Source organism: Nomascus leucogenys, chromosome 2 (assembly GCF_006542625.1).
Source record: "Nomascus leucogenys isolate Asia chromosome 2, Asia_NLE_v1, whole genome shotgun sequence".
In the NCBI taxonomy this organism is placed as follows: Eukaryota; Metazoa; Chordata; class Mammalia; order Primates; family Hylobatidae; genus Nomascus; species Nomascus leucogenys.
Window position 1 is genome coordinate 1,827,047 of NC_044382.1, and position 15,252 is coordinate 1,842,298.

Genomic DNA, 15,252 nt, shown 5'->3' on the forward strand with positions numbered 1-15,252 from the left:
GGCCCTGGATATGAAGCTAAGGAATAGGAGTGTCCTGGTCACTAGGAATGAACGTGCTTCATGAATTAACTAAGAGCTGACTGACATCCCATGTGGTTAGCAGAGATCAGTGCTGGGCCCCTCTGAGGCCGGACGTCCTGAGAGCTCATCCGTGAACAGCGGACTGGGCTCCTAAATGGCCCACCCTCCGTTCGCCAGAAGGAGGTAGGTTTGGGGCCTGAGGGATGTGGTGGGTAGCCTGGTGTGCCTGCAGCGACAGACGAGGCGAGTGGGGTTCTTACTGGCTGAGGTGCAGGCCCATTTCCTGGAGGGCTTGTTCCTGCTCCTCGCAGATCTTCTGTAGCTCTGCCTTCTCGTCCTGAAGCTCCCGCAACTCCTAAAATGAACAAACCAACCAGATGCTGGACAGAGGATTACACGGTCCTTTTTTTTTTTTTTTTTGAGACACAGTCTTGCTCTGTTGCCAGGCTGGAGTGTAGTGGCACGATCTTGGCTCACTGCAACCTCTGCCTTCTGGGTTCAAGCGATTCTCCTGCCTCAGCCTCCCAAGTAGCTGGGACTACAGGTGCCCGCCACCATGCCCTGCTAATTTTTGTATTTTCAGTAGAGACGGGGTTTCACCACGTTGGCCAGGATGGTCTCAAACTCCTGACCTTGTGATCTGCCTGCCTCAGCTTCCCACAGTGCTGGGATTACAGGCGTGAGCCACCGAGCCGGCTTTTTTTTTTTTTAAAAAAAAAAAGATTTAGCAACCAGAGCAACAAGCAGATCAGAATGTTTTTCAAGAGCAAAAGGTGGCCAGGCGCAGTGGCTTATGCCTGTACTTCCAGCACTTTGGGAGGCCAAGGCAGGTGGATCACCTGAGGTCAGGAGTTTGAGGCCAACCCGGCCAACATGGTGCAACCCTGTCTCCACTAAAAATACAGAAATTAGCTGGGTGTGGTGGCTGGCACCTGTAATCCCAGCTACTTGGGAGGCTGAGGCAGGAGAATTGCTTGAACCTGGAAGGCGGAGGTTGCAGTGAGCTGAGATCGTGCTATTGCACTCCAGCCTGGGCGACAGAGCGAGACTCCATCTCAAACAAAACAAAACCAAAAAAAGAGCAAAATGCAGTCCTGTATTAATGTCATTCAAGATTCTTGCTAGCTTACTCTTGACACTGGGCAGCTCGAAGGCAAGCAGTCTACGAGGGCTCTGCAGCTGGGGACAGAGACATGGGACAGGATAGTTACATTCATCAGCCACATTAGTTACCCTCGGCTGGGCGCAGTGGCTTACACCTGTAATCCCAGCACTGGGAGGCTGAGGTGGGCGGATCACCTGAGGTCAGGCATTCAAGACCAGCCTGGCCAACATGGCGAAACCCCTCCTTTAGTAAAAATACAAAAATTAGCAGGGCATGGTGGCACATGCCTGTAATCCGAACTACTTGGGAGGCTGAGGCAGGAGAATCGTTTGAACTGGGGAGGCGGAGGATGCAGTGAGCCGAGATCGCGCCACTGCACTCCAGCCTGGGCAACAGAGCAAGACTCTGTCTCAAAAAAAAAAAAAAAAGTTACCATCATAGACAAATGAGGCTTTGCCTATTTGAGCGTCTTTTTAAAAGATAAACATTTTACAAAACAGATTGCTATCTCAAAAAATCTATAGAAGAACTGTACACAAAATCACACGAAGCTTGCATCAGCAAAGACTAGTTTGAAAGGTGGTTTCCTGTTCAACTCTGAAAAAGCTGCTTTTTGGAAAGCACTGGTCAAGGATGATGAAGGCGGTGACCTGGGACCTCATTTCATGGCTAGACCACTTGGGGGCTGGGTGGACCGTGTGAGGAGCCCTGCACGGAGGGAGCTCCCCAGGGGGCAGCGGCACTGACACCTGGGGCCAGAGCGCCTTGAGCCAGTCTGGTAAGGCCAGGATGGAGACCCAGAAAGTAACTGGGGTTTCTGGGACCACGGGGAGCAGCGGTGGAGCTTGGGCCCGAGTGGCGGGGTGCCTCCCTGCACACCCTGTGCCGTAGCTTCTGCTTCTGTGCACAGGCTCGCAAAGCACAAAGCACGCTGTGGCTTAACTGGGGCTATCGGACATTGTTTTGTTCCTGTTGCTGGGGCGGGCTGTACTTGTGTAATTGGAATCTTTTGACGGAAGCATTCTGAAGCAGAATAAAGGAGGTGTGCCCCGTGATGAGGCGGGACTTTCTAAGAAAGTCCTCTCCTGCCTTCCACTTCCTCCCTTCCACTCTCCAAGCCTGACCTGGCTCTTGAGGAAGCCCTCCCTTCCCCAACAACTCCAGGCACTTTCCAGTGGAAATCAAAGGGCCTTTCCTGACTCACTGGAATCGTGCAGTGTGTCCATTACCATGTTCGATGCAACAAAATCCAGGTCCAGAAGCCACCCCGGCCCTGAAGGCCCCTCCTGGGAAGGTGCCGAGGGGGAGCCTGCTTTGGGCTGTTTTGCTGCAGCGCTCGGCAGCGCAGGGGCCTGAGAAGAGAGCACGCCATCCCCCCGTGGGAGCAGCCCCCAGCAGTGGCCCAGGCTGCAGTCAGCTCCATCCAGGATCGCAGAGCCTCCCCCCTCTGGGAAAACAGCCGATGATTTTACATCAGGGCAAATGTTCCATACGGCCTCGGAGTTTCCTGGGAGGTCCAGTTCCACAGCCAGACGGTGAAGGCCTGCTGGACCCCACTTCTCTCGCCCTCTGAAGCCCACAGCATCCAGGCCATGCCTCCAAGTGAGAGGGGCCTCCAAGGAACTGAGGTGATGTGGGGGAAGTGGAGGGCTGGGGTCAGCTGACCCTGGGCACAGTGGCTGAGGTGAGGCTGGCATGTGGCAGGAGATGTTTACTGGTTCCTCCTCCTCTCCTGCGAACCTACCACCCACTCTCCACACAGGAGCCAATGACCATCTGCAAACGAAACGGATCCTGTCCCTCCACCAGCTTCCCACTGTGCTAAAATAAAACCCACGTTCCTTCCCCTGGCTCCCAGGGCCCATGAAGGGCTTCCTCCTGCCTACTGCCTGAGGCCTCCCCTTGGCTCCACACACTCCTGTCTGCTCCTGCAGTCTCCACCCAAGAGGTGCTTTGCAGGGCATAACTCACTGGAGCCTCTGCTCACCAGTCGCTCCCTCCCCAGGCCCCTTGCACACAGGTGAGGACACTGTTCTGCTTTATTCTCTGCATGGCACTCGCCTCTACCTGAGCTGCCAGCAGGCTTAGTGGTTTATGATTTGTCTTTGTCTTATGCTCCTAAAACAGGAGCTCCCTAACAGCCTCCCCACACCCTGGAGCCGCCGGGCCCCCACACAAAGGGTGCGGGGAGAGGAGCCTGCCCGGAGCATGTTAGGGGCTTCTGGAGGCTGCCAGAGGCTCTCCTCTCCCAGGATGGCCCCCCTCACCTTTTTCAGTCCTTCCACTTGTTGTAGCTCTGTCCTGAGTAGAGAGGAAGTGTCTTTCTCGTGCTGTAATTCACGCTGAAGAGCCTGTCTTTGCTCTTTTTCTGATTTCAATTCTTTCTCTAGGCTTGAGCTGTTTTCCCAAAATGAACTTGAGTTAGTCTCAGTGGGAGATTTTCATGGAAGATCCACAACCCAATTCACTGCCTGGGAAACGGGAGCTCTCTGAATTGCCTCTTGAGCATCTAAACCCTTCGGCAGGCTTCCCTCTCCCCCAGGGTCACCTGCCCTTCCACAAGAAAGAGCAGGAACCAGGGAGAGAAAAGCCTGCAGGCACACACTTGACACTTACGCAGGAGAGAAGGAAGAGAGTTCTAGAACATTTAGACCACGTCTCCCGACATGGAGAGCTGAGGAAAGGAAGCTCAAAATTCGTTCTTTCTTTTTTTGAGACAGGGTCTAGCTCTGTCACCCCAGCTGGAGTGCAGTGGCGCAAACTCAGCTCACTGCAGCCTCAACCTCCTGGGCTCAAGTGATCCTCCCGCCACAGCTTCCCAAGGTGCAGAGTTTACAGGCATGAGCCACCTCACTGGCCAATTCATTCTGCTTTTTGTTTTTTTTGAGACAGAGTCTTGCTCTGTCGCCCAGGCTGGAGTGCGGTGGCGCCATCTTGGCTCACTGCAACCTCTGCCTCCTGGGTTCAAGCAATTCTCCTGCCTCAGCCTCCCTGGTAGCTGGGATTACAGGCACACGCCACCACGCCCAGCTAATTTTTTGTATTTTTAGTAAGATGGCATTTCGCCATGTTGGCCAGGCTGGTCTTGAACTCCTGACCTCAAGATCTCCCTGCCTTGGCCTCCCAAAGTGCTGGGATTACAGGCGTGAGCCACCGCACCCAGCCTCATTCTGCCTCCTATAACCTACGGCCAGACTGACAATGAAGGATCCTGGAGGGAGAAGGCCAGGAGTGAGCCTCAGCCTGAACCTGACTCCTCCCTTGTACCAGCTGAGTGGCCCTGGGGGCACTGCTGGACTCCCTGGAGTCTGCTCTCTTTGTGGGAATAAAGATGTCTCTTCTCTCTCTTCTCTCAACATCAAGCTTTTAACTTGGCATATATACTATCTCAAGAAATCTATAGGCCAGGCACGGTGGCTCACACTTGTAATCCAGCATTCTGGGAGGCTGAGACGGGTGGATCACTTGAGGCCGAAGATTGAGACCAGCCTGGCCAACATGGCAAAACCCTGTCTCTAATAAAAATGCAAAAATTAGGCCGGGCGCAGTGGCTCACGCCTGTAATCCCAGCACTTTGGGAGGCCGAGGCGGGAGGATCACGAGGTCAGGAGATCGAGACCATCCTGGGTTAACACAGTGAAACCCCCTCTCTACTAAAAATACAAAAAATTAGCTGGGCATGGTGGCTGACGCCTGTAGTCCCAGCTACTCGGGAGGCTGAGGCAGGAGAATGGCATGAACCTGGGAGGTGGAGGTTGCAGTGAGCCGAGATCGTGCCACTGCACTCCAGCCTGGGCAAGAGAGTGAGACTCTGTCTCAAAAACACACAAAAATTAGCCGGGTGTGTTGATGTACACCTGTAGTCCCAGCTACTCAGGAGGCTGAGGCATAAGAATCGCTTGAGCCCAGGAGGTGGGGGTTGCAGTGAGCTGAGACCGTACCACTGCACTCCAGCCTGGATGACAGAGTGAGACTGGTAAAAAATAAAAAATCTGTAGACGAACTGTGCACAAAATTATATGAAGCTTGCATCAGCAAAGGCTAGGTGAAAGGTGACTTTCTGTTCAACACTGACAAAGTTGTTTCTTTTTAGAAAGGGTGGTTAAGGGTGATACAGGCTGTGACCTGGGACCATGGTTTGAGAGTGGCCAGATCTTCTGGAGGCGAGCTGGACCACGTGAGGAGCCCTGTGGGGAGGGAGTGCCCTAGGGATAACAGACAAACCCTGCAGAGGTGAGTGCTGAAGCAGGATACCACCTGCCCCCACCATTCGTGCTGAAGCAGGATACCACCTGCCCCCACCTCCCCCCGGTTCGTGCTGAAGCAGGATACCACCTGCCCCCCCGGCCCAGTTCATGCTGAAGCAGGATACCACCTGCTCCCCCGCCCCCCAGTTCGTGCTGAAGCAGGATACCACCTGCCCCCAGTTCTTCCCAGTCCCTCCTGAGCCACACCCCAGCGCAGGCTCCCTGCAGGGCCCCTACCATTGCTCATGCAGCTGGGAGAGCTGCAGCTGCAGGGCGCCGATCCTCCCGCCCAGCTCCTGCTGCAGCCTGTGGCTCCGCTCCTCAGCCCCCTGCCTCGCCCGCTCCGAGTGCTGCAACCTGGATGCGACACAGCAAGAGTGCAAACGAAGCAAATCTTTGTAAGGAAAGGATGACTTTTGCTGGCTGAAATTCATTCTTAAAATTAACATACAGTAAAATGAACTCCTGTGAGTTTTAACACGTGGAGATTCAGCTCCACCACAATCAGAATACAGGACAGTTTCACCACTCCCAAAACTCCCCAGTGCTGCCCCTCTGGAGTCACACAATCTCCCCACCTCAGCCCCTGGCAACCACTCATCTGTTCTGCAACAATACGGCTTTGGCTTTTTGAGAATGTAATCTAAATGTAATTATACATTATATAACCTTGAGACTGGCTTTTCCTCAGAATAATGTCTTGGAGATCAATCCAAGTTGCCATGTCTATCAATGGTTCATTCCTTTTGTTTCCTCTCTGAACATTTTCTTTTTTTTTTTTTTTTTTTTGAGACAGAGTCTCGCTGTCGCCCAGGCTGGAGTGCAGTGGTGCGATCTCGGCTCACTGCAGGCTCTGCCCCCCGGGATTCACGCCATTCTCCTGCCTCAGCCTCCCGAGTAACTGGGACTACAGGCGCCCACCACCTCGCCCGGCTAATTTTTTGTATTTTTAGTAAAGACGGGGTTTCACTGTGTTAGCCAGGATGGTCTCGATCTCCTGACCTCGTGATCCGCCCGCCTCGGCCTCCCAAAGTGCTGGGATTACAGGCGTGAGCCACCGCGCCCGGTCTGAACATTTTCAAAGGGCAGTGGTTCATTCCTTTTTACGGCTGAGTCATGCTTCACTGCACAGACGTACCACTTTGTCTGTCCATTCGCCCAATGCAGAACATTGGGATTGCTTCTAGTTTTCGGCAGTTATGAACAGAGCTGCTATAAACATATGTACTGGTTTTGGTGTAGACGTAAGTTTCATTTCTATTTGGGTCATATGGTAAGAGGATGTTTAGCTTCTTGAGAAACTGTTTTCCTAAGTGGTTGCACCATTTTGCATTCCTACCAATAAAGTGTGAGAGATCCATTAGCTCCGTGTCCTCATCAGCACTTGGTATTGTCATTAAAGAAACTGTAGCTGGCCAGCACTTTGGGAGGCCAAGGCGTGCAGATCACCTGAGGTCGGGAGTTCAAGACCAGCCTGATCAATATGGAGAAACCCCATCTCTACAAAAATACAAAATTAGCCGAGCGTGGTGGCAGGCACCTGTAATCCCAGCTACTTGGGAGGCTCAGGCAGGAGAATTGCTTGAACCTGGGAGGTAGAGACTGCGGTGAGATGAGATCGCACCATTGCACTCTAGCCTGGGCAACAAGAGCGAAACTCTGGCTCAAAACGAAAACAAAAACAAAAACAAACAAAAAAACAAAAAGAAACCATAGCTAGGCCGGGCATGGTGGCTCACGCTTGTAATCCCAGCACTTTGGGAGGCCGAGGTGGGCAGATCATGAGGTCAGGAGATCGAGACCACGGTGAAACCCCGTCTCTACTAAAAATACAAAAAATTAGCCGGGTGTGGTGGCGGGCGCCTGTAGTCCCAGCTACTCAGAGAGGCTGAGGCAGGAGAATGGCGTGAACCCGGGAGGCGGAGCTTGCAGTGAGCCGAGATCGCGCCACTGCACTCCAGCCTGGGTGACACAGCGAGACTGTCTCAAAAACAAACAAAAAAAACAAAAAAAAAAACAAACCATAGCTGTCCTAACAGATGTGTGGTGGGATTGTGCCACTCATTTCTCTAATGGCTCATGATCTGAATATCATCTCATGTACTTTTTTGCTGTCCATATGTTCTCTTTGATGAAGTATCTGTTCAAGTCTTTTGCCCTCCCCCCCCCTCCTTTTTTTGTTTTGTTTTGAGATGAAGTTTCTTTCTTGTTGTCCAGGCCAGAGTGCAATGGCATGATCTTGGCTCACTGCAACCTCCGCCTCCCGGGTTCAAGCGATTCTTCTGCCACAGCCTCCCTCCAAGCAGCTGGGATTACAGGCGTGCACCACTGTACCTGGCAAATTTTTGTATTTTTAGTAGAGATGGGGTTTCACCATGTTGGCCAGGCTGGTCTTCAACTCCTGGCCTCAGGCGATCCACCGGCCTTGGCCTCCCAAAGTGCTGGGATTATAGGCGTGAGCCACCACGCCTGGCCTGTGCCCATTTTTCTATTGGATTGTTTGTTTACTGCTGAGCTTTGAGAGTTTTTTTTTTTTTTTTGAGATGGAGTCTTGCTCTGTCGCCCAGGTTGGAGTGCAGTGGCGTGATCTCAGCTCACTGCAATGTCCACCTCCCAGGTTCAAGTGATTCTCCTGCCTCAGCCTCCTGAATAGGCGGGACTACAGGTGCATGCCACCACGCCCGGCTAATTTTTTGTATTTTTAGGAGAGACAGGCCTTAACTGTGTTAGCCAGGATGGTCTCGATCTCCTGACCTTGTGATCCACCTGCCTCGGCCTCCCAAAGTGCTAGGATTAAGGCATGAGCCACTGCGCCTGGCCTTTTTTTTTGGAGACAGAGTCTCTCCCTGTTGGCCAGGCTGGAGTGCAGTGGCACAATCTTGGCTCATTGCAACCTCTGCCTCCTGGGTTCAAGCAATTCTCTTGCCTCAGCCTCCCAAGTAGCTGGGATTACAGGCGTGTGCCACCACGCCCAGCTAATTTTTTGTATTTTTTAGTAGAGACAGGGTTTCACCATGTTGGCCAGCCTAGTCTTGAACTTCTGACCTTAAGCGATCCACCCGCCTCGGCCTCCCAAAGTGCTGGGATTACAGGCGTGAGCCACCGCGCCCAGCCTCTCCCATGCACTTTGGAGAGGGACTCTGAATAAGTCTCCAGGCCCAGGGAATGCTCAGTGCCTTCCAGAGAATATCTGCCAGGGGAAGTGATTACCTTTCTTCCATTTGTTTCATGCTGGACATAACTTGGTTGGTTTTTCCTTCAAAGGATGTGATGGCTTCATTCTTCTGCTGCAAACTGCTCTCTGCATTCTACAAAAGCAAAGGAGGGGTTCATACTCTGCCTGTCCCACATCCTTGCACCTGCTCTGGATTACAAACAGGGCTTATTTGCTTTTTTTTTTGAGACAGAGTCTTGCTCTGTCACCCAGGCTAGAGTGCAGTGGCGTGATCTTGGCTCACTGCCATCTCCGCCTCCCACGTTCAGGCCATTCTCCTGCCTCAGCCTCCCGAGTAGCTGGGACTACAGGTGCCCGCCACCACGCCCGGCTAATTTTTTGTATTTTTAGTAGAGACGGGGTTTCACCATGTTAGCCAGGATGGTCTCAATCTCCTGACCTCATGATCCACCTGCCTCGGCCTCCCAAAGTGCTAGAATTACAGGCGTGAGCCACCACGCCTGGCCATATTTGTTAACCTGGTACCTTTGTGACACTTTCAAGAGTATTCTGCCAATTGCTGCTCTTCCCCAGAGCCCTTGTCAACAGAAGGAAAGGTAGAGAGGGAGGTCCTGGAGTCTTTGCTAATTTTTGGCAGCATATTCCAGAGTCAGGTCAGGCTCAGTGTTTCCCCGCTGTCCCCATGTGCCAGGCACATCCACTAGTTCATCTGAGCCCTGAATGGTTCTCAAGGAAGATGCTCTCACCCCACTTTTCCCACTGAGAAACTCAGAAGAAAGCGACTGGATGAAGGTGAAGAGCAAATGAGGGGTGGAACTGGGTTCACACCCACATCTGTGTGCTTTTCTCTAAGTACAGTTTTTAACCATGACAGACACAGAGTGGCCAGGAGGGGGCACTGTATGTTCCTGTGTGTGTACAAGAGACACCTTAAAAAGCCTGAAGACAGGTGGGACGTGGTGGCTCATGCCTATAATCCCAGCACTTTGGGAGGCCAAGGCAGGTGGATTACCTGAGGTCAGGAGTTTGAGACCAGCCTGGCCAACATGCTGAAACTCTACTAAAAATACAAAACTTAGCCGGGCGTGGTGGCACATGCCTGTAATCCCAGCTACTCGGGAGGCTGAGGCAGGAGAATTGCTTGAGCCTGGGAGACAGAGGTTGCAGTGAGCCAAGATTGTGCCACTGCACTCCAGACTGGCCGACAGCGTGAGACTCTATCTCAAAAAAAAAGAAAAAAAGAAGCCTGAAGACAAAAGTCCTAATAAATTCCTGAAAAATAACATACAGACTGTATTCTCTTACCTTAGTGTAATCAAATCAGACATTAATAACAAAAGAACAGCTAGAAACACCTCGTATCTGGAAACTAAATAGCGTATTGCTAGCAACGATTGAGCTAAAAAAAGGGAAATTATGGGCCGGGCACAGTGGCCCACGCCTGTAATCCCAGCACTTTGGGAGGCTGAGGCAGGTGGATCACGAGGTCAGGAGTTTGAGACCATCCTGACCAACGTGGTGAAACCCCGTCTCTACTAAAAATACAAAAATTAGCTGGGCATGGTGGTGGGCACCTGTAGTCCCAGCTACTCAGGAGGCTGAGGCAGGAGAATCGCTTGAACCTGGGAGGCGGACCTGGGTGACACCTGGGTGTCAGGCGTACCTGGGTGACAGAGCGAGACTCCATCTCAAAAAAAAAAAAGAAAAAAAATGAATAGATGATTTATCAGGAGGGTGAAACTATTTTCTTCCTATTTTTTCCTTGGAGTCTTGCTCTGTCGCCAGGCTGGAGTGCAGTGGCACGATCTCGGCTCACTGCAACCTCCGACTCCCTGGTTCAAGCGATTCCTCCATCTCGGCCTCCTGAGTAGCTGGGATTACAGGCACATGCCACCACGCCCAGCTAATTTTTGTATTTTTAATAGAGATGGGGTTTCACCATGTTGGTCAGGCTGGTCTTGATCTCCTGACCTCATGATCCGCCCGCCTCGGCCTCCCAAAGTGCTGAGATTACAGGCATGAGCCACCGTGCCTGACTGATTAATAGTTTTAAAAAGACAGGAAAAAATGACAGTTTATTATTGCTGTCTCATATTATCTGTGACATAGATGTTACAGGAAGTAAGAGTGAAGTGATATCCATGGAAAATGAAATGGGGCTGTTTGGGCAAGAAAACAGGAACCAGAATGTCACAGGTTTTGAGAAGGATGCAGAACGGTCCCCTTCTGGGGAGCTCCTGGGCAATAAAAGCTTTCTAATTTTTAGACGCTGTTTTTCTTTTCCTTTCCGTTTTTTTTTTTTTTTTGAGACGGAATCTCACTCTCACCCAGGCTGGAGTGCAGTGGCGCAATCTTGGCTCACTGCAACCTCCGCCTCCCGGGTTCACGCCATTCTCCTGCCTCAGCCTCCCGAGCAGCTGGGACTACAGGCGCCCGCCACCACCCCCGGCTAATTTTTTGTATTTTTAGTAGAGATGGGGTTTCACTACGTTGACCAGGCTGGTCTCGAACACCTGATGTCATGATCCGCCTGTCCTGGCCTCCCAAAGTGCCGGGATTACAGGTGTGAGCCACCGCGCCCGGACTAGATGCTCTTTTTCAAACTCTGGCATGATTGGTTCTGTCTGGGACCGTTCCCTTGGCCCACCCTGAAATGACACAGGAGAGGCAACCAGCTACCTATGTGGCCCGGAAGACTCAGAAAGATTAACTTAGTGGCAAAGTTGGAAAAGACAATACTAAATGACTTTTTGTTTTTTCGAGTCAGAGTCACGCTCTGTCGCCCAGGCTAGAGTCCAACGGCATGATTTCGGCTCACTGCAACCTCTGTCTCCCGGGTTCAAGCAATTCTCCTGCCTCAGCCTTCTGAGTATCTGGGATTAGAGGCGTGCGCCTCCATGCCCGGCTAATTTTTGTATTTTTAGTAGAGACGGGGTTTCACCATGCTGGCCAGGCTAGTCTCAAACTCCTGACCTCATGATCCGCCCGCTCGGCCTCCCAAAGTGCTGGGATTACAGGCATGAGCCACCGTACCTGGCTCTAAATGACATCTTTAATTCACTCCTCCATGCTTGGTGTAAACAATAAATCGTTGGGCCGGGCGCGGTGGCTCACGCTTGTAATCCCAGCACTTTGGGAGGCCTAGGCAGGCGGATCACGAGGTCAGGAGATCGAGACCACGGTGAAACCCCGTCTCTACTAAAAATACAAAAAATTAGCCGGGCGTGGTGGCAGGCACCTGTAGTCCCAGCTACTCGGAGAGGCTGAGCCAGGAGAATGGCATGAACCCGGGAGGCGGAGCTTGCAGTGAGCTGAGATCGCGCCACTGCACTCCAGCCTGGGTGCCTGGGTGACAGAGCGAGACTCCGTCTCAAAAAAAAAACCAAAAAAAAAAACCAACAAAAAAACAAACAAAAAAAACAATAAATCGTTGCAATAGAAGAAAACAGACAGTGGAGGGACAGTGAAGGTAGATGGACAAAGTTTGGGTTTGGGTTAAAAAGACCCACGTCTCCCCTTAGGAGCTATGTCACCAGGGGCATGTGACTTAGTGACTTGGCTCTGCCTTGTCACTTACATTTTCCCCTATTTCTCAGGGACTGCCATGAGGATCAAAATCATAATAGGTCCTAGGAGCAGGTCTGACACATACGAGGGGCTCTGTGTGTCTACTCGCTCATGCTGTGAGAAGAATGACACGAGACTGGCGAGCAGCAGAAACCAGGCTGTGCTACGGACACAAAGCCAACTCCCACCTGAGCTGTGTGAAACATCTGTAAATTAATCGCTTTGACTTCTTCCAGCTGCTGGCGGAGGGCAACTAGTGTGTCCTGCTTCTCGTGGGTGTCCTTTTCCAGTAACTTCATTGCAATTTCCATTTCGGTTTTCATTCCAATTTGTAACTCCAGTTCTTTTTCCAGTTCCTTAAAAGGATATTTACAAGGAAAATGTTATTAAAATAGATCACAGAAATGTATTTAACTGGGGTTGAATCTCAGGTAATGCTTAAAATACAAACTGAAGGCTGGGCGCGGTGACTCATGCTTGTAATCCTCAGCACTTTGGGAGGCTGAGGCGGGCGGATCACTTGAGGCCAGGAGTTTGAGAGCAGCCTGGCCAACATGGCAAAACCCCATCTCTACTAAAAATACAAAAATTAGCTGGGTATGGTGGCAGGTGCCTGTAATCCCAGCTACTCAGGAGGCTGAGGCAGGAGGATTGCTTGAATCCGGGAGGCGGAGGGTGCAATGTGCCGAAATCACACCACCATCGCACTCCAGCCTGGGTGACAGGGTGAGACTGTCTTAAAGAAAAAAACAAACCAAAACAAAACGAACAAACTGAAGGTGAGAATAGCTTAGGGAGATTGAAAAGAGTCTGTCTGGAGCAGGATTAGGTAGTGTTTCCCCTCTTCCTCATTGCACGATTAAAGCTGGCTCCACATCAAGTCAACAGAAAGCTGGTCAGTGGCAGGATAAGCCTAGGTTCCAGCAACCATGTTTTCCATACCCACAGATCAGAACGCATGTTCTCAAAGAATATCTGTCTCGTTTGAGTGCTGGAAGGGATCTGATAGTGCAATGTTAGAATTTCTGGAATGGTTTGCTAGTTTATAGCAACAAAAGTGCAACCATTTTGAAATGGTTCTGTCCTGACCCAGGACATGTTTCCCTGCATCCATGCAAAGAAGCAAAGAATAAAGCAGGCACAAGAACAGTGTTTACAAGTAACTCTGGTCACTGATGCACAGGTTGAGTGGAAATAAATAGGCCAGAGGTTATGACTGAGAGAACTGTATTGTCAAAGAAAACATTAATCTGGTCTCATGGCAATCCCTGTAAAAGATTCATAAAATGGCCGGGCGCAGTGGCTCATGCCTGTAATCCCAGCACTTTGGGAAGCCGAGGCAGGTGGATCACGAGGTCAGGAGTTCAAGGCCAGCCTGGCCAAGATGGTGAAACCCCGTTTCTACTAAAAATACAAAAAACTGGCCGGGCACGGTGGCTCAGGCCTGTAATCCCAGCACTTTGGGAGGCTCAGGCGGGCGGATCACAAAATCAGGAGATGGAGAACATCTTGGCCAACATGCTGAAACCCCGTCTCTACTAAAAATACAAATATTAGCCAGGCATGGTGGTGTATGCCTGTAGTCCCAGCTACTCCGGAGGCTGAGGCAGGAGAATTGCTTGAACCTGGGAGGCACAGGTTGCAGTGAGCCGAGATCGCGCCATTGCACTCTAGCCTGGGCCATAAGAGTGAAACTCCGTCTCAAAAAGAAACCCAAAAACCAAAAAATTAGCTAGGCATGGTGGCGGGTGCCTGCAATCCCAGCTACTCGGGAGGCTGAGGCAGGACAATGGCGTGAACCCTGGGGAGTGGAGCCTGCAGTGAGCCGAGATCGTGCCACTGCACTCCAGCCTGGGCGACAGTGAGACTCTGTCTCAAAAAAAAAAAAAAAAAAAAAAAAAAAAATTTTTTTAATGAACAGCTTCTGACTTTCCATGAGCATCAGGACGGTTAAGCATGTCTATGAAAAGTGTTGACAGAATTAACTTAGAGGGCTACTGGGAGACTCTTTCTAAAGACACTCGGTCTTGCACACTCACCAACCGGACTTTCTTCTCCTCTTTTAGCTGCTTCCACACATCACTATACATTTCATCCAGGCCTTGCCGAGTTTGCTTGTAAGTCTCCAGTTCAACTTTGGTATCCTGTTTTGTTATCTGTATCAAACAAGGACACCAAGAGGAATTGTTTGCTTATGGAAAGCAAGCTAATTATGAAGTAATTTCAAAATATACCACAATTTAAAAAAATGTAAGGTAATGTTTATTTTTTAAGCATGGTAGAAAAAGGTTAAAATTTGGCCGGGCGCGGTGGCTCACGCCTGTAATCCCAGCACTTTGGGAGGCCGAGGCGGGCGGATCATGAGGCCAGGAGATCGAGACCATCCTGGCTAACACGGTGAAACCCCGTCTCTACTAAAGATACAAAAAATTAGCCAGGCGTGGTGGTGGGCACCTGTAGTCCCAGCTACTTGGGAGGCTGAGGCAGGAGAATGGCGTGAACCCAGGAGGCGGAGCTTGCAGTGAGCCAAGATCGCACCTCTGCACTCCAGCCTGGGTGGCAGAGCGAGACTCCATCCCAAAAAAAAAGAAGAATGAGAATAAGTCAATAGATATTTGAAAAGTTAAGTTCATAGGCTGCGTGTGGTTGCTCATGCCTGTAATCCCAGCACTTTGGGAGGCCGGGGCAGGAGGATCACTTGAGGTCAGGAGTGTGACATCAGCCTGGCCAACATGGTGAAACCCTGTCTCTAATAAAAATACAAAAATCAGTCGGGTGTGGTGGCATGTGCCTATAATTCCAGCTACTCGGGAGGCTGAGGCAGGAAAATCGCTTGAATCCAGGAGGTGGAGGTTGCAGTGAGCTAAGATCACGCCACTGCATTCCGGCCTGGGTGACAGAGAGCAAGACTCTGTTTAAAAAAAAAAAAAAAAAGTTACGTTCATAACGCAATTTAATTTTCTTTAAAACAGAACAAGACTTGGCCGGGTGCAGTGGCTCATGCCTGTAATCCCAGCACTTTGGGAGGCCGAGGCGCGTGGATCATGAGGTCAGGAGATCGAGACCGTCCTGGCTAACACGATGAAACCCCGTCTCTACTAAAAATATCAAAAAAATTAGCCAGGCATGGCGGCATG

At 51.0% G+C, this 15,252-nt stretch overlaps 1 protein-coding gene across 1 annotated transcript in view; it reads right to left on the minus strand.

The window, feature by feature from the left end:
• RUFY1 (RUN and FYVE domain containing 1) overlaps positions 1 to 15,252 on the minus strand; it is a 59,313-nt gene that overhangs the window by 7,775 nt on the left and 36,286 nt on the right. Inside the window, exons 10-15 of the mRNA XM_030824684.1 lie at positions 14,155 to 14,271; positions 12,304 to 12,471; positions 8,584 to 8,681; positions 5,611 to 5,730; positions 3,394 to 3,523; positions 282 to 376 (exon numbers count right to left, since the gene is read on the minus strand). Coding sequence (XP_030680544.1) covers positions 282 to 376; positions 3,394 to 3,523; positions 5,611 to 5,730; positions 8,584 to 8,681; positions 12,304 to 12,471; positions 14,155 to 14,271 — 728 coding nt within the window. The remainder of the gene's footprint in view (positions 1 to 281; positions 377 to 3,393; positions 3,524 to 5,610; positions 5,731 to 8,583; positions 8,682 to 12,303; positions 12,472 to 14,154; positions 14,272 to 15,252) is intronic.